Source organism: Acromyrmex echinatior, chromosome 4 (genome assembly GCF_024713525.1).
Source record: "Acromyrmex echinatior isolate Ae372 chromosome 4, ASM2471352v2, whole genome shotgun sequence".
Classification (NCBI taxonomy): domain Eukaryota; kingdom Metazoa; phylum Arthropoda; class Insecta; order Hymenoptera; family Formicidae; genus Acromyrmex; species Acromyrmex echinatior.
The window spans coordinates 15314793-15341404 of NC_141855.1; the positions used below are offsets into that span (position 1 = coordinate 15314793).

At 30.0% G+C, this 26612-nt stretch overlaps 7 protein-coding genes and 1 long non-coding RNA gene across 9 annotated transcripts; 3 read left to right on the forward strand and 5 right to left on the reverse strand.

Moving 5' to 3' along the window:
• Positions 1–4584: 4584 nt before the first annotated feature.
• On the reverse strand, positions 4585–9232 carry LOC147910030 (uncharacterized). Its single transcript, XM_087405828.1, has 3 exons — positions 8760–9232; positions 6792–8072; positions 4585–6679 (listed from the first exon to the last, which is right to left on the reverse strand). Exons 1-3 carry the CDS (start codon positions 9088–9090, stop codon positions 6234–6236), a joined length of 2058 nt encoding a protein of 685 aa, XP_087261954.1. The 5' UTR covers positions 9091–9232; the 3' UTR covers positions 4585–6233.
• On the reverse strand, positions 6539–11685 carry Trm7-32 (tRNA methyltransferase 7-32). 2 transcript variants are annotated; one of them, XM_087405839.1, is made up of 5 exons: positions 11379–11685; positions 11121–11190; positions 10817–11016; positions 10341–10735; positions 6539–6679 (listed from the first exon to the last, which is right to left on the reverse strand). In XM_087405839.1, the coding sequence occupies exons 1-5, from the start codon at positions 11497–11499 to the stop codon at positions 6674–6676; spliced, it is 792 nt and encodes a 263-aa protein (XP_087261965.1). In that variant the 5' UTR covers positions 11500–11685; the 3' UTR covers positions 6539–6673. The 2 variants fall into 2 exon arrangements, with proteins under 2 accessions (XP_087261965.1, XP_011053302.1); XM_011055000.2 differs by lacking the exon at positions 6539–6679 and adding an exon at positions 9437–10190 and having other exon boundaries at positions 11379–11682.
• A 1263-nt stretch (positions 11686–12948) lies between these two features.
• Positions 12949–15272, forward strand: LOC105145463 (S-phase kinase-associated protein 1). The gene is made up of 3 exons (XM_011055001.2): positions 12949–13255; positions 14135–14413; positions 14599–15272. Exons 2-3 carry the CDS (start codon positions 14135–14137, stop codon positions 14806–14808), a joined length of 489 nt encoding a protein of 162 aa, XP_011053303.1. The 5' UTR covers positions 12949–13255; the 3' UTR covers positions 14809–15272.
• Positions 15273–15413: 141 nt separating this feature from the next.
• LOC105145464 (putative U3 small nucleolar RNA-associated protein 11) lies at positions 15414–17367 on the forward strand. The gene is given in 4 exon segments (XM_087405321.1): positions 15414–16362; positions 16506–17016; positions 17018–17179; positions 17181–17367. Coding segments are annotated over 3 exon segments (729 nt in total). The 5' UTR covers positions 15414–16362; positions 16506–16522; the 3' UTR covers positions 17254–17367.
• A 129-nt stretch (positions 17368–17496) lies between these two features.
• LOC105145466 (uncharacterized) lies at positions 17497–21896 on the reverse strand. Its single transcript, XM_011055002.2, has 5 exons — positions 21811–21896; positions 21454–21588; positions 21296–21382; positions 19684–19774; positions 17497–18128 (listed from the first exon to the last, which is right to left on the reverse strand). The coding sequence occupies exons 1-5, from the start codon at positions 21884–21886 to the stop codon at positions 17831–17833; spliced, it is 687 nt and encodes a 228-aa protein (XP_011053304.2). The 5' UTR covers positions 21887–21896; the 3' UTR covers positions 17497–17830.
• LOC105145465 (uncharacterized) lies at positions 19094–21908 on the forward strand. The gene is made up of 3 exons (XR_846081.2): positions 19094–19182; positions 21472–21584; positions 21823–21908. It is a non-coding gene; the product is annotated as an uncharacterized LOC105145465 (long non-coding RNA).
• A 723-nt stretch (positions 21909–22631) lies between these two features.
• LOC105145468 (uncharacterized) lies at positions 22632–23738 on the reverse strand. Its single transcript, XM_011055003.2, has 3 exons — positions 23259–23738; positions 22988–23133; positions 22632–22828 (listed from the first exon to the last, which is right to left on the reverse strand). The coding sequence occupies exons 1-3, from the start codon at positions 23635–23637 to the stop codon at positions 22646–22648; spliced, it is 708 nt and encodes a 235-aa protein (XP_011053305.1). The 5' UTR covers positions 23638–23738; the 3' UTR covers positions 22632–22645.
• Positions 23739–24272: 534 nt separating this feature from the next.
• Positions 24273–26558, reverse strand: LOC105145555 (hypothetical protein). Its single transcript, XM_011055193.2, has 3 exons — positions 25493–26558; positions 24783–25058; positions 24273–24653 (listed from the first exon to the last, which is right to left on the reverse strand). The coding sequence occupies exons 1-3, from the start codon at positions 25650–25652 to the stop codon at positions 24289–24291; spliced, it is 801 nt and encodes a 266-aa protein (XP_011053495.1). The 5' UTR covers positions 25653–26558; the 3' UTR covers positions 24273–24288.
• Positions 26559–26612: the final 54 nt, after the last annotated feature.

Sequence of the window (26612 nt, forward strand, 5' to 3'; positions counted from 1 at the left end):
TACAAAGATATCATTTAATACATCTTGTATATTCGAAAAAGATAATAATTAATGTGTTGTCAGTCATCGACACTCATTGTTATCATGCTTCAAAGAAGCGACGTGATAAAACGATGATAAACATAAATGATTCAATAAAAACATATTTGCGGCAGCTAATAAATAACATTTTAATAAAAGATAAGAAATAAAATAGTATATTCTTTTTGCTTTTATTACGAAATTCGAAAGTTACACAATTGAGTATGAAAAACATTGTGGATCTACTTGTACAACGGAGTTAAGATTTTGACTAATAACTTTATAGCAATTCGCGGAATAATATTTTTACCTTTTTATATTAGTATGATCGGAGAGTATCAACGTGGCATTGTAATATATTATCGATTCAATGACATTTCCTAGAGAAAAAAAGAGGGCCATGGTTCACTGAGAACCTTCGGAGACACGTATAACATTGTATGCATAATGTTAAGATGAACTCAATTAATTAAAGTAAGCATATCTCTTCATTTTCTTATGTGCAAAGAGGAATCTCATTATTATTATTCACTAATCGAAAAGATTGAGAGACATTTTTTAATCGAGAAATTTAATTCAAGAGATTAGTTAAAAGATATTTTTAAGTAGTTATTTACAAAACTTTCTCGTATATATTTATACTTTTAATTTTTAATTCAAATAACAAACTTTAATTTAAACACACCTACATATCTACAAGCACTTCCGATGAGATTAATAAAATTGATAAATAATCAATGTGCGTGTAATAACAACATTCTTTAAAAGATTAATATACATGATCATATGATATTTTGACATCATTATACGATAATTCCTTCTTTTCTATATTGTGTAATGTGAGATCAGCTTCCAAAACGATGCAATATTTGTTAAGCAATAAATTCAAAAAACATGTTTTTGTCTTTATCTAACATATTAATTAATATCATAAATTTTTAATTAATTTGTTCTAATCATTCTTATACTTATGTCTAATTATTATATTTTAAATTTTAATATAAAAATTACATGTATTCTAAATCATTCAAGATATATAATACATCTTTAGAAATCAAAAAAGGAGATAATGAAATTTTGATCAAATAAATGTCGATTATATTTTAAAATCAAAATTAATAAATGAAATAAGCTCAAGTGATTAAATCTAACAAGATAAATAATGTCGAGCCAATACAGGATATTCGAATGTAAATTACATCATTTATTAAGCAAGTAAAGACACAGTATATGTTTCAACCCTCGGTTCGAATCCTCATCAGAACAATTAATAATGCAAAAATCAAAAACAAAATTCGGGAAAAATCGCGTTAAAGAGAGAATGCTCTAATACATAAGTTAATGATTAAAACTATTAGATATCCAATACTTGTCGCAACTTGGTCATCAAATTATTCGATTTGCTACATAAGAAATACAATCATTTTTTATTATGTCGAAAAATCACGATTTTATGAAAAATAATGCCATTTACATGAAATAAACAAGTCAAACAAGTTGTGGAAACTATGAGTAACCATATATGTTATTAAATTGTCTGATTCACTATTTAAAACAAGAATAATGTGAGAAAATTGGTCAATATTAACATTTAAAAAAAAACATTTTTTAATAAATTATTTAAACTTACGTAACAAAAAGAACGAGATTTCTCACGGAGATACTGATGATTCAAGCAATAGACACACAATGAGTTACAAGACAAATCGTACAGAGTACCAAAAAACAAAGCAACAAAGAGAAAGCATTACGTCCCTATAAATAAATAAGCCCTATAATTAAATAAATAAATAAATAACGAGGCTAACGATAACGTCATGTTGTAAATTTAAATCTCGTTTCTAATTCTTTATGTAAATCATCTCTGATGATAATTTATTATTTAACATTTCTTCTTCAACTAATATTTTAACATTGTCCCAATCAAAATCACGAGATAATTCAATTCTATACTCTGTAAGAACATAGAATTAATCAAAGACAGAGTCGTGTTCTTATTAATATAATTTTTGTGTTGAGAGATGCGTGTTTTTAAACATCTGTCCACAAATCTGTCTTTACAATCGATTTTATGAACCACGTTGAAATAAGACAACATTGGCAAAGTATCTTTTTGTATCTTAATAAAACTATTTAATTTATTAATACCTCTATATGCCATGCGTACTAAAAGAACATTATTAATGAACAAGAAGTAGAGAATATCAAGGGCGATTAAAAGTGCAGTGTTGCGATTGGTATGCAAAGTAAAGAAATGTGTTCCTTGTTATTTTTATTCCATTAATCCAAAATTGCATGAACATTTCGACTCACTTTGAAGTCTTCTTTAGCAAATTACAACAAATTACTTCAATAAATTATTAACCAAATTCCTAATTTTGTCAGATGTAGAGGGAATGAAAAACTATTGTTTTTTGTTCATACTTACAAAGTCTGTTCATTATGTGTGTTTCTGATATTCAGACACTATGTGATTGATCAAACTTTTTATATAGAGACTTCTTCATTGAAAAGATTAAACTCAAAGGATAACTATTGTTTAGTAAAATCTTAATGATATTATCAAAATTATTATAACGAAAACTACGATGTGATAATACTCTATCAATTTGATTGATTATTATGCCTATTTTTTAAGAAAGGGGATGTCAAAAAAAATAATTCAAAAATCAACTTGAAAATGTAAGTTTACGATATCAAAATAAAAAATGAGAGAAAATTCCCTTCTTAGTCAAGCAAATTCAAAAAATTCAATGTATTGCTCCCAAATTCCATAGTGAATTTTAATCTCGGATAGTAAGAGTTAAAAGTATCTAGAATTTCTCTCTCTCATCAATATTCAAGGTATCAAGAACCAAAACAATGTCATCCACATATCTTCCATAAAAGAGAGAGAGGAGTCACTGAAAATTTTTTTAGCGAACACGATTCTAAGTCTTACATAACTATATCAGATATTAAGGGAGATAATGATGAACCCAGGTACTCCAAAAGTCTGTTTATAAAATTTTTTATTAAACACAAAGAATGTAGAATTAAGAACTAATTTTAATGCTTCAAAAAATTTCATTTTTGGAATGTCAGTATTCTTCTCAATAAGACTCTACTACCTACTTGAGATACTTTCTAAAACTAAATCAATAATTGGTATATTATTAAATAGTGAGATTACATCCAAAAATAAAAGTACTGTATTGTCAGATATAATCAATTTAGAAATGTTTTTAGTCAGATAATAATTATTATAGCGCTAAACTTTTATGAATAATTTTATATAAAAACGAAGTTAAATTATGATAAGGCTACCAATCGACGAAGCAATGATACGTAACGAATAACCGTCTTATGCATTTTCGTTAGACCATATTATATTTTAACTTAATTTATATGGATGAAACTCGACGTATCTATAAACATCTATAAACATCTTTCGATGAGATTAATAAAATGGATAGATAATTAATGTGCGTGTAATAACGAATCAAGATAAGAATTTAATTAAAAGGCTTGTTTTTATGTTAATTCTGTTACCATTTACGCTAAATTAATGATTATGAATCAATAATAAAAATATCAATTAGACATTAACACATTTTAAACACAGCGTTTTAATGTAAAGATTTAAGATTGTTTATAATTAGAATAAAATAATTGAATGCAGAAAAAGTCAAACGTTACCGAAGATTAGAGATTGAAAAAGCAATATTAAATATTTATAACTTAGTTTTTTCGCATTTGATTATTTCCTTCCAATTATCGATACACTCTTCACATTAAAACGCTGTATTTAACGTGGTAATTTCTAATCTGACGTTTCTATTATTAATTCATAAGTTATTAATAGAATGGAAGAAACAAAAGAATCCACTGTTTCGAATAATATTAAATGCTCATAATGTTTGGTTTTTCCACGATTAAAGTCATTATGTTACAAGATAGGCATGACACATATTTACGTCTTTAATTATAAATATATCAAATACAGAGATGAGCGCAAGCGTGGCATTCCAAACAACACGAAGTCGACTAAAAGTCGACTATAAGTTGACCGAATGTCGACTAATAGTTAACTAATATTTGAATGTCTCAAAAAAAGTCAACAATCGACATTCTAATGACTTACTCTACGTCAACTGGGAACAGTCGACTTTAAATTAACAGGCGACTATAAGCCGACAAACAGTCGCTCGTATTGTTTGGAATGGCAGACAGCGCATTAATCTATCACAGATCCCGGATTCGATCCCAGTACTTATCCTAGTAGAAACCAAAATTTTTATGCTCGTGTCTCTTCTCAGAAAAGGCCGGCAATCTCCCGAGAGTATCTTCGTCCACAGAAATATTTTTCGAAAAATCCGCCATTTGAAACCAGCATTAAAACTGTAGGTATATGCTTGTGGTAATTGAATAATCAGCATGTGCACCACAAACATATGAGAGAGGTGTAACACAGGCCAGAGGTCTAATGTAAGCAGAAGAAGAAATACAGATTTAATTTGTATTGAAGATTCGAGTAATGAAAATGCAATAGTTAAAAATTAAAAAAAAAAGATATAAGGCATAAATTGCCTTTATTTATAATAATTGCAACATATACCTAATATATCTAAAATATTAAAATAATTTAATGTAATTTATTCATTTTTAAACCGCATCATTTTTTAGAATACAAACATATCTATGTAACTTTATATATAAAACATTATATACTAAATGCGCGTGCTTCGCGAGTTCTAAAATAAAAATTTCATGTTCAATATATTATTATGTAATAAATTATTATATGTATAACAATATAAAATTGGCATGATAAATGTCTTTTATTGTTTTAAGAAAATTTTATTTCTATGGAATAATATAGATTTAATCCTTTTTCTTTAAATAAAACAGTAATTTAAAAATAATAGAATTTTGACTAATTTGTTTATATTACTTTAAATTTCAATTTGTTTTTACAAAAATTAAAGGATGCTTTCCAACTTTTTAATACATTTTGACACGAATGTACACAGGAATGTATAATGTGTAGCGTTGTGCACGACTTAACTGGAATCAAATGCGTTGCACACGATTTCGCGCGCGTGGATAGAGTTTTATTTTTTAGTATCATGTCTATATCTTAGTATTTTTTAATCCATAATAGTAATGGAAACAATGTTTCCAGCTCTCCCGCATTTTCTTCTTTTATTTATATATAGTCGGAGTTATTCAAGCAGAATAACAAGTCATTATAATATCAAAATGATGTCAAAATGATTCTAAAATGATCATTAACAGTCATTTTTTAATCATTTCCAATTCATTTTAATGTCACTTTGACGTTATCATGACTTGTTGTTCTGCTTGGGTAGTAACTATTCAATCACTAGAAAATACAAGTTGACATGGCCGACGGACTGAGTATGGATGTGTAGTGCTGTAATGATGATTACAGCAATTGGACCGCAATTTGTGCCACTATATGCATAAAAGGGATATTGCAATTGAAAAGCATCCAAAGTAAATAAATAGAAATAAAACATAGATGAGATGAATCCAACAACTTCAAATCAGTTTCAATTTTCAATAAAATCTTCTGATAAATATTCTCTGCAAAATATTTTTAAGGAAAAAATTTTCAGAAACAATTTTACAAAATAAAATTGCATGAAATCAGTGCTATGTTTTTTATAAATAAAAATAGTTTTTATTGAATAATATAAAAGATAAAATAATTTCATTAAAAACAAAAAATCAAACAACTGTTCTACGCAAAAAAATATCTTATTAAAATTATTTCTAAAACAATATTATATTAACAACAAACAAAAATTAATTAATCGGTTTTTTTTTAAAGATCTATCAATTGCATAACCATTTCTCATGTTTCTTGTAATAGAGATTCCACTTTAAGAAATGCACAACAAAACATTAGAATACAATACAAAGCAATTTTAGTTTGAATAAGTCATGTTATAAAAAATTAAAAGAAATTTTAAAGATACCGATTAGTACGCTAAATAAACTATGAAATGCGGGGAATTGATTTCTCTTTTTTGGGCTTACGGTAGCCTGGGAGACTCTGGTAGCATACGTCACGTTTGCTGTTGTCTCTTCCACGATGACAGTGGTACCTCCAGAATTACCGCTGATCAAGTACGCCCCGCCCACCGTTAATCACACCTCCTATCAAACAACCCAACATATTGATGTTTTGTTCGGTTTTCCTTGATTTACTTATTGCTTAATTCAGTAATATCTATCTCTTTTTTGTTATAAGAAACATTGTCTGTAGTTCGACATGCTCTCGCAGGAAGCGGCAAGACTGTGTCGCCCACAGTCAAGGATCCTTGACTGAAGACCTGCGTCTCCTTTGATACTCCTCTGGGCGAAGTTGTCTCGCGGCTATTCCGCATCCTATTAATCGGCAATCGTCCTCTAATCATCTTGTACCATCTCCTCTGACGTTTCGCGAGAGGACTTCTTGTGTCCAGTGGAAATGCAGTTGGATCTTCCTTTAAGAATACTTCGGTAGCCTCACGGGACCGTTTACCAAGACGAACTTGGCTACTGCTGGCATTGCTGGATAATTTCGGCGAGGTTGATAATTTTTCGACGATCTCTCGTCGTTGGACTAGTTCAGTCGCTTCAATGCTTTTCGGTACTCTCAAACTCAGAACTGAAATTTCAAAAAAAGTTAAAAGTTAAAGTTATTGTGAACGTGACATCTTTTATTATCTTTCAATCGTTTAAATAGTTAATTTGCAAATGATTTTGAAAATTTAACTAACCAGATAAATTTTTTAAGGCGTGCTTTACAGCTTGCGTGACAGATGATAGAAATCCACCATTGTTACTATTTTCGCTGCTTTTTACGGGAGAAGACAACGCAAACTGTCCATTCGCTGCGTTGTCCGCAGAATAATTCTCTACAGACTCTACACTTTCGACACTCATCTTCATTGTCGTAATGGATCTTCTACAAATCTTAGTAGATTCAACCGTATTCAGAGATGACTGACGATTTGATACAAGTTGCTCTTGCAATTTCTGTAGACCTGAACTGATCAAAGGCATCAAATCGGTAGTCAATCCTCCTGAGTTGCTCTCCATCAACACCATCATCAACACTCTGTTGGAATCTTGTTGATTTATAATTGACCAACCATTGTTTACTTCATTGCTTACATCAGCATGATTCTCCTTCTTTATATTTTTCGTGTTGTCTTGAACGATCTCGATTTGCGAATTGTTTAAAAAATTCTTCGGGGGTTGTATTAAAAAACGCGTTGCATCTTCAGCTTGGTTGTCATTTGTGACTTTCGGAGTGTTTGTGTTTTCCACGCTGTTCGTTTGCATTCTGTTATTTGCGTCTTTAGTGTCTTCTGCTATAGCCCTCTTTTGCGCGTCATGAGACTCATTCTCCTCCATCGACATGTTGAGAATAGTCCGCACACAGGACTCCATCAAGTCCCCAAACTCCGTCGCGGTTTCATACCGATCGGAGAACCTTACCTTCTTCATGATATCTTCACAAACATCATCTGACATGGGCGAGTCCTGCAGGATGCCACCCTCGGTCCGCGTCAAGTCCATATTTACAGGAGACAACACTTCATTTACATTCGCAGTTATTATCTTAGTATCGTTGTTTCCAACTTTTTTTTGCTCTACTTCCATGATGCTCAATTTATTGCCTGAATTACTCCTAGCGAATTTTTCTTTGCAGATCCTAAAAGGCGTCATCTCTTCGTTTGAGCTATACAGCAGACAACTAAAGAATTGCGTATCGCTCGTCTGCGTCTTCGAGATCGACGCAACCTGTGCGATCGACGACGAATCCGTCTTAGGCGTTTTAAAGCTGAAATCCGGTACGGAGAATGTCTCAAAGCCGGCCTTTTGACCAAGAAGCATTGGTGTACTGGTCTTGCGATAGATTTCCGGCGGCGTGCAAAATCTGCTGCCGTTACAGTCGCTTTCGCTTATAGAACACTGTTTTGATTTCTTCTCGAGGTGCTCGTGACTGGATGGCGATGTTAGACAATTCCAACGTTCAAACCACTTGCACGCACCTAAAGTTTCATTTAAAAATGTAAAATTTAATATAAAAAATACTCAACATTGAATATAAAAAGTCTATTTACAGAAAATTTACATGTTACATATCATTTAGAGAATAATACAATAAATTAATTTTTAATTTATTACTTATAAACTTTTACATTTTAATTTTGACTTTCTATATTATAATCTTTTTCGTGCTATTTTCGATGCTAAGTAACAAAACTTTTAAAGACTTTAAAATAGAGACAAAACTTTACAAATAAAAATAAAATTTTATAATAGATAAAAAATATCATGTATTTGACGGTCATTTCTTTCTATATATTTCTAACAGACCGTAATATTTATTATCTAATAAAGAATGAAAGAGAAATTGTATTAAATTCTTTATATGATACTGAAGTATCAATAATTAAATATTTTCTGAAGGCAATAATCGCCTATAAATTGATAGAATTTTTATGAAATTTGTTCTTAAATTTGACTTTAAAACTCAATCATGGCTGCGTTTCACTTAACGCTCGCAACCCTCGCGAGAATCATTTGTCCTTGTTTCATATTTGATAAATAACAAGAGTGAAATAATTCCACGCGTTGTGAGCGTTAAATGGAATGTAATTCATGGATGGTTTTTTTATTTTTGGAAGTAACTGTAGACTGTTTGTATCTTATTATTAATTCGCTTCGTAAATTACCAACGGACTTGAAATCTTCTCTGGATTCAAACAAATCACCGCACAGCCGGCAACGTAATGGCAAATGTTTGTCCACTATGTGACACAATAATTTCTCATCCTCCAAGTTCAGTTTCGTAGATTCACACTGTCGTATCGGCAATATTTCAGAGGCGCAAAGGGGACAATCGGTGTTCACATTGGAATGCACCTTGTTCACGTGGCGATCGCGACATTTTATACAGCAAAATATCTTCTTGCAGAATCGACAAGCTGCGTTCGCCTGTCCGAATTGAAAAGTTTTTGGAAATCGATGTGTAGCGCTTTTAGTAAATACTTTGTCTTTCAACATATCGAGATGTAATTGCTAAAACGATCAAATGTTTACTAACTGTTCAACGACAAATAGTTCGTCAATACGTTCATAGGATAATAACAATGTAAACAAATATGTGTGAGTATATAGACATACAAAAAGTAAAAATAGATAAAAATCAGGATCTAATTTATAGCATTTATAATAGATTATACGTATTTTCTATTTTATTTTTTACAATAGATTTCTATTTTATATATATTTTTAATTTGTATTTATAATTGCAAATTGAAAGAAAAACTTAGGATGAAACAATTAAAAATTATATTTGTTTTTTTTTTGTTTAAATTGATAAAAAGAATTAAATAATTTTTTAGACAAATAAAAAAATAAAAAAACTTTATTTAACAATACAAATTAAGGAATCTGTTTTCAATAGATGTTCGATTTCTGGAAATTAAACTAATAGATCAGAGATTACTTTATTTTTTAAGATAATAATATAATAAAAATTTTTATATATTTAAATAATAATTAGCATATATATAACACGAAGAAATAAATTAATTGTTTCGCAGTGCATTCAGTTATTATCCGTATTTTCTTCTTCCTTAGATACAAGTTTAAATATTGTGACATATCAATGTATATGTCTGTTTTCTCTTGAATATTCAATTTTCATTAAATCTAAGTTTTCATTAAATTCAGATCAGTCATTATCTGAAACACTAGAAGCAATCAACTTCAGATGTCTCATCTGTGCATTCGTTTGTTTCGTCATTATTCTCACTGAAGTCAGTGTTGTGATCAGAAGTATCAAGTTGATATAAGTTTTGTAATCCGATGATTATTTCCTCTTCGCTACTTTCATCCTGCATAACTTTCGTGGCTGTACTCGGCTCATTGTCAAAGTCATTATTTGCAGAAATCAATTTTATTTCGGATATTGATGATTCATTTTCGCATTCTATCGCCGCTTTGACGTCCAACGTACTTAGATCGACATCAACGTTGTTCTCATTGAAAGTAGAAACGCTTTTCTCAGCTCTTTTCCTATTCATTAACAATGCTTCCGCGTAAGGCGGTGCTATGGGGGCTTGCACTGGTTCGTGGTACTTGTACTCCTTACCGTCATACTGAGAATATTTACGAACAAGATAGAATAAGATAAATAACATAAATAAAATATATAAAAAAGAAAACGCAAAAGAATAACAAGGAATTTCCTTCTATCTTATTTTAACCTATCTAATTCACGGTTAAATGAGAATATATGTTGCACTTACATTTAGTGGATAGCTCATATCGGAATCGGGCTGATTGAGATCTCCACACACGATGAACGGAACGATGGTCCTATTTACTCCTGTCAATTTATCGAAATCCCATGAATCCTCCATCATCCAAGGATTCAACATATTTGGTTCATAACCTTCTGGTTGGCTGTAATCCTTACAGACTACAAACGCCTCGATGCTCGAGTTGCGAGAACTGCTGGGTTTCGTGCAATAGACGTAAGGGAAAAATATTCTTAGTTGAGCATACAAAAGCGACACATCCTTGGCACGAAAGATCTTTGCAACAAATGTTCCTCCAGGTCTCAGGATGTATGTAGCTATGTTCAAAGCAGCCAGTAGCAGCTGTGATTGGATAAATATATCCATATCGTGTAAACCGGTCACTACAATCCAAATCAAATTTATTAATTATTTCAGAAAATCTATATAGTCTTAGCAAGAACAAAAAGTGATAAGATATGTACCATCAGGTGCTCCATCACACACAACTAAGTCTGCACGGGAGTTATCAAAGTATGCAATGATCTGTTCTGCTGTGCTGCTGTTAGTAATGTCACCTTGTAGTTGAATAACTCCTTCCAAGGGTGCCATTGCTTGTAAATCAACTGCGACAATTTTTGGTTTAGATGCAGGACCTTTTTCCAAGGCCTTCTTATAGTTCTCTCTATAAAACAGAAATACAATTATTTTACAAATTAGGAACAACACTTTCTTATTATAATAGAATAGATTTTATTTAGTATTTAAACTTTGATAAAGTTCACTTACGTTAGCTTGCGAGCTAAGACCTGGCTCCAGCTTCCAGGTGCAGCGCACAGATCCACTGCTTTAGATACTCCTGAAAGAGAAAAAATATTTTTCTCATGCAAAAAAAACACTTCTGTCTCACATTTATTATTTATTATTCTTAATTTCATACATTCTTTTTTCATTATCTAAATCATATATAATCTTAGTTCATGAAACAGCTAGGATAAAAAGTGATAATTAAAAAGAAATAAATTTATTAATTGCTATTATACTCACCATCAAAAATATGACACTCCGAATCAATTTGGAGCAGCTTGAAAGCACTCCGGGCTCGCCATCCTTCTTCTTTCGCCTTTCTATAGTATATATCACGTTTATCCTTCGAAGTTTTCCCCATTTTCTATCAAAATTGAACTTTCTGTTGCACAAAAATATTTGAAATTTTTTAAATAAATTTAAAGCGCTTCGAGAATACAAAATCTTGTCTTCTTTATCTTATGATGCTCAATCCTAGAAAAAAGCGTGATACAAGTGCATCAGTGCATCATGAATGATGCACAGTCTTATGGAGGAAAGTAGAGATCCTCCTAAAGGTGCCTTTTCATGCCAACGCTCGACACTCATTTTCGAAATAAGTTCACGTCAAAATAAGTCACGTGATAGAAATTGACGAATATTAAGCGTCAATTTTGATCACGTGACTTATTTTGACGCTGAAAATGAATGTCGTAGCGTTAGATGAAAACCTCCCTTTAATAAGGGTACAGTCAACGCGATACTACAAACGCTTTGAAGCGTTTTTTAACTGGTCAGTTTGTAAAATTCTTTCTTCTAATTGATCTATCAAATGCTTCAAAGCATTAGTAGCGAGACTTTGACCACAGCCTAAAAGATACAACATGAGAAAGTCGCGCGTTGATTCGTCCGCCATGTTTCAGGAATACGCGCCATACATTTGCATACCTATATTTGTGTTACTTTTAAATTTCAACAATATAATTAAAATTAAATATTTGAAAAATATTAACAAATAAATTTCTTTTTGTTATGTGCCGAAATAATGCATGCGAGAAGAATTGTTTAATTTAACACTTTTTTTTTTACAAAATTATTTTGAAAATTTGAACCCATAATAAGATTATAAATATTCCAGTAAACTTGTTTACTTTTGTAATTTTAATTTTATTGTTTCAAGATATATAATAAAATCTTTAAATTTTCAAAATAATTTTATATAAAAAAATTGTCAAACTAAACAATTCTTCTCGCATGTATTATTCTGACATATAATGTAAAGAAATTTATTTATTAATATCTAATTAAAATATCTAATTTTAATTATATTTAAATTTAAAAATAACACAAATGCAAGTATGTAAATATAGGGCGGTATTTCCTGAAACTTGGCGGACCAATCAACGTGCAGTTTTCTCACATCATATTTGAGAATCTCCAGGTTTCCAGGGTCTCTAGAGAAAAGGTAGGGTTATCTAGGCTGCGGTCGATTTGAACGCTCATGCGCTTTAAGTTGCAAGCTGATCGCAAGTTTGTTGCGACAGCTAATATGAAGCGTTGATTTCAAAATGCAAGCTTCAGATTGGCTGTTGCAACAAACTTGCGATCGGCTTGCAATTAATGTAGAACCCGCTTTTAGCGCTTCTAATCATCATTCTGTCTTTATCGTTCATTAGATGTAAAATAAGAATAGAAATATTGAAAAGTATTGAAAGCGTCCAAATCGCAGCTCTAGCATGGTGATGGCCAACTCACATTTGAATTTTAGTTTTTCTAAATGACTATAGATGGTGCATCAAGCGGAAAAAAACCATTCTGCGAACCGCGCCATCTCGCTTTCCATGTTTCCCTCTTTACAGTCTTTACTTCCGTGATCCGTCAATCAGTCGTCTATAATCCTACAATGGTCATCAGTATCTAGAAAAAATAGGAACAATCCAAACAAGTAGAGGAGAATACATCTGTATATGTTAATTGAGAATTATCGTGAATCAAAACTCAAGAATAGATCACGAAAGGATCAGAAGAAGAGAAAGTAGCAACGCGTCAAAGGAGAAAACGTGTTTGTACGAAGCAGCGACAGCAACGAACTAGACATTTACTCCTGAATCGACGTTTCATTCTCTGCGATCAAAAAGGTATTCAATTTTCCTATATGATTATGTAGACGACTGACAAGGATGACAGACAAGGCAAACAAGCAAAACAAGGATGTCTATCGATCGTTTAAGACGTATATAATGAAACGGAAGCTTCGAGAATAACAAATGATAAAATGGCGAATTAGGATTGTGCAAAAAGAGCTAGGTTAACGACGTTGTTGTAATCCTTTTACTTCGTGCGCAAGAAAAATCCTTGAGTGGTTGGAAATACTTTTCCAATCATTAGAAGTCATTAGAAAAATGAAATTGGGATTATTTTTAAACGAATCGTTTTTTATATGCATTGCAAAATGTCAGATTTAGATAAAATGTACTATAAATTCCAATTTCTCTTAAATCACACGTCACGGTGCTAGAAATTGTTTTTTAAAATCTTGGAAAATTAACAAATCACATTCGAACAATTCGGCCACTTGACCAATGCAATTGTTCAATTCTTTCTCCATCCAAAATCTGAGCAATTTATAGCATTATAGATACAAGGCTTGTGATGGCTGTTTTTTTGTTTTTAGAAAGCATGACTCAAACATTATTTTTTGTTATTTATTGAGGATATAATATTATGTCAATTGTGTCCTACAAGGAAAACAACCGATGTTAATAGTTGTTTATCTGAACTTTTCTTTCTTGTTTTCTTTTTTTACACATAGAACTTTAAAATATTGTCAATGTACAAATTAATCTTCCATTTGAATTTTGCTTATTTAAGTTATCATTAATTATACTTTGCCAAAAACTTAGAAAAATAAATAAGATTTAGCATATTATTTTCTTTATGAAAGAATATTCAAAAGTATTGTAAAGCCCTATTTCAAAATATTACTTTGATCTATAATCAAATCTGTTTTTATATAGATGCCTAACATAAAGCTACAAAGCTCTGATGGCGAGGTATTCGAAGTCGATGTTGAAATAGCAAAATGTTCAGTCACCATCAAGACTATGTTGGAAGATCTCGGTATGGACGAAGATGAGGAAGAAGTTGTACCATTGCCAAATGTAAATTCTGCGATACTAAGGAAGGTCATACAATGGGCTACATATCACAAGGATGACCCACCACCACCAGAAGATGATGAAAACAAAGAGAAGCGTACTGATGACATTAGCTCTTGGGATGCAGATTTCTTGAAAGTGAATATCTGTTGAATTTTATAAAATGACATTACAAAATTAATATATAAAAATTGTGTGTGTGTGTGTGTGTGTGTTTTAATATATGTTAATATATAAATATTTAACGAAAATTCATGTCATAATGAATAATAATGAAGGTTGTTGAAAGTATTAGATTTTTTTAATTTGTCTTTGTTGTTTAGGTGGATCAAGGAACTCTCTTTGAATTGATTTTGGCAGCTAATTATCTCGATATAAAAGGTCTTTTGGATGTTACATGCAAAACTGTTGCTAATATGATCAAAGGCAAGACACCTGAAGAGATTCGCAAAACATTCAATATCAAGAATGACTTTACAGCTTCTGAAGAAGAACAAGTGCGCAAGGAGAATGAATGGTGCGAGGAGAAATAAATAGAATTGCGATTTTTTAAAGTCGCTGATAACTTTTGAATGTTAAATAATTCATTGCGTTACTAGATGTCGGACTTAATCGGAGCTCCATTATTTTAAGAAATTTTTGTGTGAAAATTTTTTTGAAGACGGATAAAATCCTAATTAATTATAGTCAAACTCACTGTATGAACGTATATCACGTAGGTCCATTGTTATTTATTTCAACTAAATAAAGATAGAATGATTGTGAATTACTTTATGGGATATACTTATACATACTTCATTCTTAAAATTTAATAAAATCCTTGGTCGTTATTGATAATATCCAAGGACATTTGAATCTTATGTGCAAGCTTCTAGCATACGACTTTAGACAACGCTGATGATTTTATATAGTATAATATTATAAATTTATATTTAAGAACATATTATATACACGTGTGTTTAAGAATATTAAAAATAAACTTAAAAGTAATTATTTATACTTTTAATTATTTACTTTCTATTGCATCTTTGAAATCCTTAGAAAACTAGCTAAATTTTAAATATAAATATAAAAACCTTGCCAATATTAAATTGTGCAAATTGAGATTCCTATAACTTTCGCATTTATATATAACTTGTAAAATTACAGGTTGAGAACCCATGATTTTTAATCTTAATGTCAAAATATAATCTACAATGTGGGCTCAATTTAAACAAATGTTTAGTATCTTCTTATTCGAGTTATAAAAAAAAATTTTTATTAACAAATCGTTAGAGAAATACATTTTTGAAATGTAATGAGTATGTTAAATCTGTACTATGAGTAAACAAGTTAGTATATTAAAATATCAACAACTATATACGTAATAATTATATAGATTTGTATTTGTAATATAAATCAACATTTATTTCTAACAGAAGTACAATATTTAAACAATGTATGCATCGAGTTATTCACATTTTTTTAGTGGTATTGTATTGAAAGATTAAACACAAAATGATAGAAGCAGTCCCAAACTTTACACAATGAATGCAATTGGCTTCATCTTGACAAACCAGTTACAGAATATTATGATATGGAAAATGTTAAAATTATAAATTACAGAAAACTAAAAGCAGCAAAGGAAATTTCTAATTATTTCAAATATACATATTCCGAATTTATTGATATTGACTATTGATATTTTGGAATACTATGTGCTTTCTATAACGCTAAAGTATCTTTCTTATCAGATATATTTAATTGGATAATTTATTCTGAGTGTTTGTTGAATGTTGAATTTAGTTTTATAGAATATAGAATGATACACACGCTTTAAACGCCTATAATCGTCATTCTGTCTTTGGCTGTGGTCAAAATCTCGCTACAAATACTTGAAGCGTTTGATGGAGCAATTAGAAGAAAGAATTCTACAAACTGATCAATTAAAAAACGCTTCAAAATGTTTGCAACATCGCGTTGACCATACTCTTTATCGTTCATTGGATGTAAAATAAGAATAGAAGTACTGAAAAGCGCTGAAAACATCCAACAGCCGTCATCTCCTGTCTTCATCACGTTTCCAATTTTTTTCGTGACAAAAAAAGGTAAGCTGTATAATATAAACAAGATATTATCTGTGTGATCAGTATTCTATTGACTGTATTTATATCCATCCATTTATTTTACTTTCAAATGAACATCTGTAATAATCTTACAATCTTACATCTGTAATAATCTTGCTTTTCAGAGAGCAACATTAAAATAATGTCATCATGGAAGAAAGCTGCGAAGATGAACCAAAAGACTCACCGGGAATATCACCAATTAGAGGCACGCAAATACCTGGGGCTATTAGAGAAAAAGAAAGATTACATTATCAGAGCCAGGGACTTACAGGAAAAGCGAGCGACAATCGAACTCCTAAGAAAGCGTGCACTGAATAAGAATCCAGATGAGTTTCATATGATTAATTCCAAAGTGGTGAATGGCGTTCATCGAGAGAAGGACAAGGAGGATCAGCACACACCTGAACAAATCAAGTTGATGGAGACACAAGACCTCAGATATGTAGCATACAAGAGGAATATTGAGGCGAAAAAAATAGACACGTTGCAGAGCCAGTTGCATATAATTGATGCTGCCAACGAGACACATAATCAGCACATCTTTTTCTTGGATGAGATGAAGAATTTTAATCTAGCCAAAAAATTGGATACACATCCAGGGTTTCTGTTCAGACGTACAACTCGACCTTCTTTAAGCAATAAAAAATATGAAGCTATCCGAATTGGATAACATAACTATTACTAAGTTCTAGCAAAAGAAACACATGACTTATAAAGAACTCGAAAAGAGAATTGACAGGGAACGTGAGCTTACAGTGCAACAGAAGCTTGAAGTACGCAGAGCGCTGGAAGACAAGAGTCAGGAAACCGAAATCTGGCTCGAAGGATGCCGCTCCTATTTATAGGTGGAAATTTGAGAGAAAACGATAACTTATTTGTTTATTATAAAAATCGATTAATATGTAGTATTATATATATATAGTATACATAGTAATATATAGTAATAAATTGTATAATAAATATCAAATAAAAATTTATACGCAGCTTTCATCATTTTTTTATATCAATTGTATGATCGATGTCACTCGTTTAACATCCAACAGTTAAATAATGAAAATTCGCATGTTTTGATAAAATAATTAATAATATTTTATTAAAGAACAATTTAGTAATAATAATGATGAAATTTATTTTTAAATTTTTTTATTACTTATTAGTATTTATCTATTTATTATATTCATATAATAAGAAATATTTAGATAAAAAATATTAAAAAATATAAAAAAATGTGTAATAAAACATCATTGAAAAATCTTATTAGTATAATAATTTGGCGAAGTGCGTTACTCATTTAGTCTACTATTTTTGTTTATCTCGCTATCGTTTCGTAATTTTTATAAATTTATTTATCTTTTATAATATTTTTAATTATATCTTATGTTATATCTTAATTTCTTCCACTATTCCACAGTTATTTTTCTCTTTGTAACAATCATGATTATAATCATCATTTAATCGGTATTGTTTCTTCAAAAATTTCCGATATCTCGGTGATATCCTCCGCTTCTTCTGGTCTTCCGCTTGTTTCCGACATGACATTCATTTCCGACGTTTGCACAATTGTTGATTCGCTCGATGTCGATTGTCTATTTTCTGCCAAAGATGTTTCCGTCATTCTCATTGTGTCATCACTGTCGTCAGTTGATATCATCGGCAATTCTGTTGATATGCTTATGCAGTCGTAATTAATCTGCCAAAGTCGTTTCTTGGCGTAAATGTCGAGGCGAGGGCAAGCCGTAATAGATCTGTATGGAAAGATTATATTTTTAAAAATTGTAGATTGAAAACAAATATTTGTAGATTGTAGATCGAAAATAAATATAGAATTAAACTATTACTGCTATTAACTTCAACTGGATGAAAATAAATAATTATAATGAACGTGATTTATAAACCAAATATATAAAAAAAAGGAGCATGAAACCACAACACTGGATGTTGTTTGTGAAATTTAATAATTCATTACATTAGACAGAATATTGTTTTTATCCCAAAATTTCAAGAAAAAAATATTTCTGACTTAGTTCACACTCTGTTAATGAAAAGTTATCCTCTTGAATTAATTTTTTTCAACAATAAAAAACTGAATTAAAACTTTAGAAAATAGAACTAATTTAGATAAAAATAGTGAGTGTAATAATAATGAAAACGATTTTAATTTAAGGAAAAAGTTTTTTATATAATAATACCATATTTAAGTAAAGTATCAGAAAAATTTTAAAAATTATCACATAGTCAGGTCTTTAATATTGCTTACAAACCTACAAATAAACTTAATAGATTTATTAAAATTGAAAAAGAAGAGGTGTATGCAAAGAGGATCATTGTGGAGTGGTTTATAAGATAAATTATCTGGATTGTGAATCTTCTTATGTTGTTCAAACAAAAAGGAAATTAAAAACTCGAATCAAAGAATATAAGAAGATCCACCTCTGAGATGTCAGGTGGTTTCACGCCACCAAGTGAATGAGATGCACGAATTGGATTGGGATAATGTTAGAATTTTAGATACACAACAATCATTATTTAAAAGAAGAATTTCTGAAATGGTATACATAAAAAGACAAATAAGTAGTATTAATAAGCAAAGTGACACTGAAGATTTGCCTAATGTTTATCTGCCTTTTCTAAAGAAAGATCTCACTTAAAAATAATTCTAGAATAATCTAAACTTTTAACATACATATAAATAGCGGTAACATATGATGATATGACAAATAGTAATACACAATGTCACGAGGAATTTCCAATTCTGCGAGGAAAATGCTTAATTCATCATTTTATCTGTAAAACAGTAAGGTAACGATTTAATCCTCACAAAATTAACTAGAATATATTAACGATAGTTTAATTTTTAAATTAGAATTTGGAAATTCTTGTTCTATATATTGATATGATAATTGGCGCTGCAACAATGTTATACATCTTCACAAGACACGTTTATAATATTTATATTATACGGCTGAATTTAATATCAGACATATATATAAATTCTGCGTTTTACTAATATTTGTGATTTTACTGAAGATGGCCAGATTGTGGCCGAAATGTCTAAAGATTTTTTATTAATGTAATGAATTATTAAATTTCACAAACAACATCCAGTGTTGTGGTTTCATGCTCCTTTTTTTATATGTTTGAGTGAAAATTATCGCCTTATTATTCGTCTAATTATTCGTCTTATTGTGAAAATAATTGCACAATAAAAATCCCAATTAAATTAGCTCAAGACAAGTTTTGAATTTCATTGGTTGCAAATGTTTAAATATTTCTAAGCAAAATAATTATCTTAACACATACGTAGCAGATTGGTTAAGTTCTAAAACGTTGACACATGCAGTCGAGAAAAGACAACCGGGAACAAACACGCAAAACTGGAACGCCTGAAAATCTACAAAATAAGTCTGTAGAAACAAAATGCTTATGCATAGAAATGTAATGGTTCTCTTTAAATTATATATAATATTGCTATCGTCTTATAGCATTTTTTATTGGCAGAATTACAGCTCACTCAATGCATAAAACTGTTGTATATACTATTGTAATCTAAATGTAAAAGTGAGAGAGAGATATATTTCAATTGATAAAATGTCCAATGTATAATTTATCAAATAGCACAATAAAATGTATTGAATATTTTGTAGTTTTATATGTTTCTATGTTTTTATTAAATGTAGAGGAGAATGGTGCCGATTGTAATAATAGAGAATCAATTGTAACATTTGTAACATCCTAAGCAGAACAACAAGCCATTTTGATATCAAAATGATGTCAAAATGACTCCAGAATGATTATTAAAAGTCATTTTTCAATCATTTCTGATTCATTTTAATGTCATTTTGATGTTATCGTGACTTAATTGTTGTTCTACTTGATCATAATAATTCATCTATTGACGAAAGACTGAATTGCGTGCACGGTTGTATAGCTTTAATAGAAATAAGTTATTGACGAAGAATCGAGTGAGTGTACGCCAGCTATAAACTTATCAATACCTGTTTATTTGAAATCAATGTCAAATCATAAATTTTGTTATCCGCTGTTATTTTGTTTCAATTCATCCCATAACAATTTGTCATAAAATTATATTGTTTAATATGATCTATATATAGTCAAGTTTTGCAATAAGGTATCTATCAATTAATTTATTGCTTACATGTGAGTTTAATGGACATTTAATGGAAACAAGCGGCGGTGGTTGCAAAAGTATCACAGTGATTGATTGTAACATATTATAATCGTATTATAGTTTGTATTATCAATTGTGAAAATATGAGTCTATTTCTTACAGAGAATGTCAAGAAGATTGGTTACAGTGCGCAGAATGCAGAAAATGGGCATATTCAAGCTGCGCAGATAACAAATTTTTTATTTGCCTTAATTGTTTAAATGATTGAATATTTGATCATTAACAACAGTTATTTTTACTTATAGTGTTTGAGACCTCACCGTTATTATTTTTCTGTTTTTTTTTTCATGTTGCTTGATGTTCATTAGTATAGTGTTGATGTGTGACAATTGACACCCTGAGGTGATACAATTGACACCACCGTAGTGTCAATAGTAACAAGTTGCGGTGCCTTTAATGGTGAATATTTTTAATAATTTGTTGTTTTTCTATCTTTATAATTATTAATTTTAATATCTATTATGTTATAATCAACCCTAAAGAAGTCCCTTTTCACATAAAATTAAAATTTCCTATGATTTATAATAAACTAGTTAACCGCAAAAATCTTTTTTTATTGTAACCAATATCACTGTCCCCCTCTTTATATCGATTTGTGTACAATGGCTTTGAAGTGCACTGAGTGCGCACTAGTTCTGCCAATGAAAAACGCTATTCAAATTCACATTCTCAGATAGATTCGCATAGACTAAAACTTTTTTTTTCAAAGTTGAAAATACTAACTCGTAACTGTTCTGGTACTGATTATGTCCGAACTCAATGTGACATTCACGTTCATTCCGTTCCCCTGATATGCGAAATTGACACATACTATAACATAAGATATTTATAATAATTCAGTTTTTTATTTATGTTAAATATTAAGTAGAATTTAAACTCACAATTTTTCCGCTCTTTAGTATACAGAATCATCACGCTTTGACAACAAGAACAAGAGAAAGACATGGAGCAGTTGCATGATTGTCGCGTAATCGAGATCGTTCTATAAATCAGGAATCCTCTTGATATGCTGGTATCTAATAAATGTTTTCTTATTTAGTTTTATAAATAAAAAAAAATGTAATATATATAATATATAATAAAATAAATTCAAACACGCATTATAAAATTATATAATGAATGAGAAGTTAGCACAATTTTTTTAGATAATTTTATAAATTGCTGGATAAATCGCGCGGTCAAAATAAAATTTTCTCATCTGATATATTATGATTAAAAGTTAAAATAATTGCACTAACTTGTATTAACAGAGACAATTTCGCGAAGGAGACACAACCAGATAAAGACAAGAGCACCAATGCTACGGAGATCCATATTTACACATTATGTTAATTATAACAAACACGCGCGTAATTATATTTACTTAACGAGGTCCAGTGACAGCTCGTTTTACACTAAACGCTTTCTGCCTTTCACATTCCGTCCGCCGTGTATACAGGATGCTACAAGCTATTGTATTGTGAGCCTTTAGAAAATATCCGGAACGTTTTTGTCCATCTAAATTATGTAGCGTAAAATTTACCATTATATTGTAAATACTCTTGTAGGGAGCATTTATTGTTCCCTACATGTCCCTTATATGTACGAGATAAAATAATGCACACTTTTATAACAATTAAGGGTATACTGCACATCAAATTACAAATGTTACAAATGTATACATACATTGTTTATCCCACTGTTTATTATTTGATATTTAAATAATATTTAAAATTTAAATAAAAAGAATGTATTATATTACGCAATATTTTGTAATATAATGGAAATATAACGTGAATTGAAAGGATGCGTTTCTTCTTTCTTATAATAAAACATCAAGCTTACATGATTTTTTAAGAATGTATACAATCATTTATTAAAACAATATTAAATGAAAATGGAGCGAAAAATTAACAATTCAATCAAGATAGATCTTAGTGCCTAATAGTATTTTTACAAAAATTTTATTAGACATCAAGACCAGTCTTGACAAAATATGGCTTTCTTCGCTTAATTGCATTTATTAAAATATAATAACAATAAATACGCATACATGGCACATAATTCATACTATTATCTGTTAAAAAAAAATTTTTAGTATATATCGTCGTCGTCATCGTCATCGTCATCATCATCATCATCATCCTCGTCATCGTCGTAGTCATCATTATCATCCACATCTTCCGGAAAAAGTTCCACTTGGCCCAAACCACCTCCGTCTTCTGGTTTTAACAGAGCTAATCCATTTGAACCGAATCTAAGACAATCTAAATTAACCTGGAAATAAACGAGATTGACAAAATTATAGTCATTTGTGATCGACATATCATTTATATCACGATGAAATGCAAATTTTTTATCTGCATTTGTTAGATCTAAAAATTTGTATATAGCATATTAATAATATTCTTCAGGCAATGAACTTTCAAATCTGACCTTAAACAGTGTAGTATCCTGGAACTTTCCTTCCATGTTTAGACACAGATGAATATTTCTGCCTTGAAAATATATATTATAAAATCGGACGCACGCTTTGATCGGTAGCCTTGGGACAGGAACACATATCGGTCTAGGATTCTTTCCTATGATAACAAGACAAAATAAGAAAATATAATAAATGTAGACGTTATGAAAATGATTTATTTTTTATATAAATTATCTCAAAATTAATTGATTATTGGTTTATATTCTATACGTATTCACTTACCAGAAACAGTTCTCGTGTAAAGAATTCTGTCGTTCATCATGATATTCGCGGTGAAGCTGAACTCGTCAGGATCATACGTGATGTTCACGCAAGCTTTTTGTTTCCACGTATCGTATAGAATTCTTGAACAGCATGAACAGATACCACCGCTACACTGGCAAGGTCTGTTTGTGACCGTGTCATTTTCCGATGCTGATGAATTTGAGACCTGCCTCAAGAGTATCTTTACTTGCTCCAGATCTTCTTGCGATTTTGAGAGATCTTCGAGCTCACTATTAACAATTTTTTTTGTCGTAAAACCTTCTTCAGCCGTTAATTCTGGCACTAAGCATAATTGTACGAGAACAATGATCAACAACAACCAGCAGGCGACCTTCATCTTGCGTTCTTGATCTTGTCTAGCGTTCAATGGAAATAAGACATCTCCTCGAGATGTGCCTCCTTGCTGAGCGATTGGAACTCGACTGGCCGGTTAACGGACACTTATACTGACCCAGTTTTACGGTGAAATTTAGGCTTGGCTTGCTCGCCCACATTTTGTTATTGACTAGAACTTGAAGAAGCAACAGGATTCTGTGGAAGTGCTGTCATCTCATATATTTTTGATCGTTAAATATGGCAGAAATAAAAATTTATGATAAAACTATTTGTTGAGAATTAAATTGATATGATTCATTATTGATATTGATAATGTTAAGTTCTTGAAGATATTGTCTGTAATTAAAGCAAAAACTTTATTTAACGAAGGAAAAAAATGTAGTCTAATTTGTAACAGTTGATTCTTACATACACTTAATGTTTTACAAAATAATAAGACAAATTTAAATATAATTGTAATATATATTTTATATATATATATTATATACATATATGTATTATATCTCTTTACGTAATGATATATATATTATATATTATTTTATAACAATAAATTAAATATATTAACTGTTATATATTTATACTGTAATAAATATATTTATAATATTATAATAACATATTTATCTTATATATATGTAATTTTGTAATTATGACATCATATCTTTAATTGACCGATATTATCTTCCTCCTCGAGAATCATATTTGAAGTATTGTTTGGAAAGCCAACAGAACTTGGCTCGAAGTCCACTGGATCGTATATTTCTGGTACGTTCACTTCTGGTTTGATCACTGTCAATTGAGGAATACTACTGTTGTCATCGGGCTTTAGCCAAGAAAATCCATCTGCGCCAATCTTTACGCAATCGAAGTGCAAAATCAAGATTGGCCACGATATCACACGTGTCTCTAAATCAATGCACGCATGCAGATTTCTACCGGATAAGTAGATATCGAAGACTCGTACGCAGAAGGATATGAAAGGTGGATAGAAAGGCACGCAGAATGGTATTTGAGCTTTACCTGTGAATTAATTTATTACATTATGCAATGAATGTATACAAATTTAACGAATATAAATCTACTTAATTAGTTGAAAGCTTGTTAATAATAAATTTTGCGAAAAGTTTACATTCGCCAAGTAATACTCACCAAAAATAGAATAGGTATTAAGAAGTTCTTTTTCATTTACTATAAGTTTGAGATTCATGGCAAGATCCTTAGGGTAAAAGGTAATATTAGTGCAGGCATGATGATCGATATTAAATGTAGTTATATTGATGCCACTACAACAGCTACATCTAAGATCTTCACAGCTGCAGTTTGCTCCATGGAAACCAATCCCAGAAAAAGGATTACGACCGACATATTCCAATGCGCCTTTCAATGCTAAACGTGTATTCGGATCATAAAATATACTGAAATTGTCTGAAAAAACAATTTGTAAAAAGTATATTAAAACATATATGGAAAAAATGTGCTAATAAAAAATTACAATTCTTCTTTCTCTTATAAAGATTATTAAAAAGGAATAAAATTTATCTAAAGGGAAACAATATTAAATGTAATTTTTTATTAGTTGTGCATTTTGTGTTCGTGCATTTTCATGTAACAATAATTATATTTACTCCTACTATAATAATCACGCTAATATCTTTGTTGCAATATTATTGTATATTTGTAGCATATTGTAATAAAAAATAATTTTTTTTTATAATTTTGTACCATAATTATAAATATAAATGTTTTTATAGCATTTAAATAGAAGTTTCACATATCTTTTGTAAGCGCTGTTTTTTCATCAACCATAAAATATTAATTAAATTAAGCAAAAAATATTTATTAATTAAGCTGTTTCTCACCAATATTATAATTGATCACAGAGGTATTCTCGACACCTAATGCCAGTAAAGATACAAGCAGCCACTTAATTAACATGGTGGCACAACCTGCACGCTTCAATGCTAATGGAAGACTGAAATTGGGCACACGTTGGACCAAGACGCAGAGACACCTGTTCATTAATTATGCATCAACTTTCAAGAGTAGGTAAAATAAGAAAAATTGTCACGCTCAAATTGTCACGCTTAAGTAATGATTCATGACGCAAAAAGCAATCAAAGATAAAGGCATAAACATACTTTCATTTTTAAAATTTAAGAGTTTTAGATATTATTAAACCCTGAGGGAATTCACTAACCCGAAAATTTGAAATTTTGCAAAAAGTATGTATATACTGCACGGAAATAAAATTACGTAGGTGTTTTTCATTTTGACGATAAAATAGTTTTAAGGATGCAAGTATCTCTCTTGACAAAATTTGATTTTTCATATCTTTACTTATTATGTATTTTTAAAATCACAAAGAACAATGAGAAAATTAATTTAACAATCTCTTAATTTAACAATAAGATAAAATTAATTATTAATTAATTCTTAATTTAATGCAATATTATCCAAAATGGTACATTTAACAAGCAGCAATTCGAGCTCTCATACGTAATAAAATTTAAGATTCATTTCACATGATTTAAGAAAATATTAAAGATAAGAGTCCGCTTGTCTCCACGTGTGTTATTATCATGCTTGATTATTAAAATCTGTTTGTGTGTTTAATATACAACTCTTATCTTTAATGTTGTCATACATATTAAACAGTGTCAAATAATTTTAACTTTCTCTGTACACGAGAGTTTAAATCCTTAAATCATTGCATGATGAAAAATATTATCATTTGTAAAAAACTACACTCAGTTGTATAAAATTACTGACAATTTTAAAAAAACTTTTCTGAAATATCGTGAAATATCTCAAAAATCTCATAAAATAATTAAAAATATTAACATGTTTTTATAATTATTAATTATTACAATATTTTCCTTCCAAAATTTTCTGACAGAATTAACTTTAATTATTTAAAAAATATATTAAATGTTTTTATACAAAATTTTAATAATTCAAATAAATTTAAATTAGTATTTT

Coding starts and splice junctions, on each gene's coding strand:
- LOC105145555 (XM_011055193.2), bottom strand. CDS start 25,652: ATGAACAGGTGTCTCTGCGTCTTGGTCCAACGTGTGCCCAATTTCAGT. Junction 25,059..25,492: donor TGTGATCAATTATAATATTG/GTGAGAAACAGC, acceptor TTGTTTTTTCAG/ACAATTTCAGTATATTTTAT. Junction 24,654..24,782: donor TAATACCTATTCTATTTTTG/GTGAGTATTACT, acceptor ATTAATTCACAG/GTAAAGCTCAAATACCATTC.
- LOC105145466 (XM_011055002.2), bottom strand. CDS start 21,886: ATGGATCTCCGTAGCATTGGTGCTCTTGTCTTTATCTGGTTGTGTCTC. Junction 21,383..21,453: donor TACTAAAGAGCGGAAAAATT/GTGAGTTTAAAT, acceptor CTTATGTTATAG/TATGTGTCAATTTCGCATAT. Junction 19,775..21,295: donor CAGTACCAGAACAGTTACGA/GTTAGTATTTTC, acceptor CTTATTTTGTAG/ATTTTCAGGCGTTCCAGTTT.
- LOC147910030 (XM_087405828.1), bottom strand. CDS start 9,090: ATGTTGAAAGACAAAGTATTTACTAAAAGCGCTACACATCGATTTCCA. Junction 8,073..8,759: donor AGAAGATTTCAAGTCCGTTG/GTAATTTACGAA, acceptor ATGAAACTTTAG/GTGCGTGCAAGTGGTTTGAA. Junction 6,680..6,791: donor CGCCTTAAAAAATTTATCTG/GTTAGTTAAATT, acceptor TTGAAATTTCAG/TTCTGAGTTTGAGAGTACCG.
- LOC105145463 (XM_011055001.2), top strand. CDS start 14,135: ATGCCTAACATAAAGCTACAAAGCTCTGATGGCGAGGTATTCGAAGTC. Junction 14,414..14,598: donor GGGATGCAGATTTCTTGAAA/GTGAATATCTGT, acceptor TTTGTTGTTTAG/GTGGATCAAGGAACTCTCTT.
- LOC105145468 (XM_011055003.2), bottom strand. CDS start 23,637: ATGAAGGTCGCCTGCTGGTTGTTGTTGATCATTGTTCTCGTACAATTA. Junction 23,134..23,258: donor TTACACGAGAACTGTTTCTG/GTAAGTGAATAC, acceptor TTGTTATCATAG/GAAAGAATCCTAGACCGATA. Junction 22,829..22,987: donor AGGATACTACACTGTTTAAG/GTCAGATTTGAA, acceptor GTTTATTTCCAG/GTTAATTTAGATTGTCTTAG.
- Trm7-32 (XM_011055000.2), bottom strand. CDS start 11,499: ATGGGGAAAACTTCGAAGGATAAACGTGATATATACTATAGAAAGGCG. Junction 11,191..11,378: donor GGAGTGTCATATTTTTGATG/GTGAGTATAATA, acceptor TTTCTCTTTCAG/GAGTATCTAAAGCAGTGGAT. Junction 10,736..10,816: donor GTGTGATGGAGCACCTGATG/GTACATATCTTA, acceptor TTTGGATTGTAG/TGACCGGTTTACACGATATG.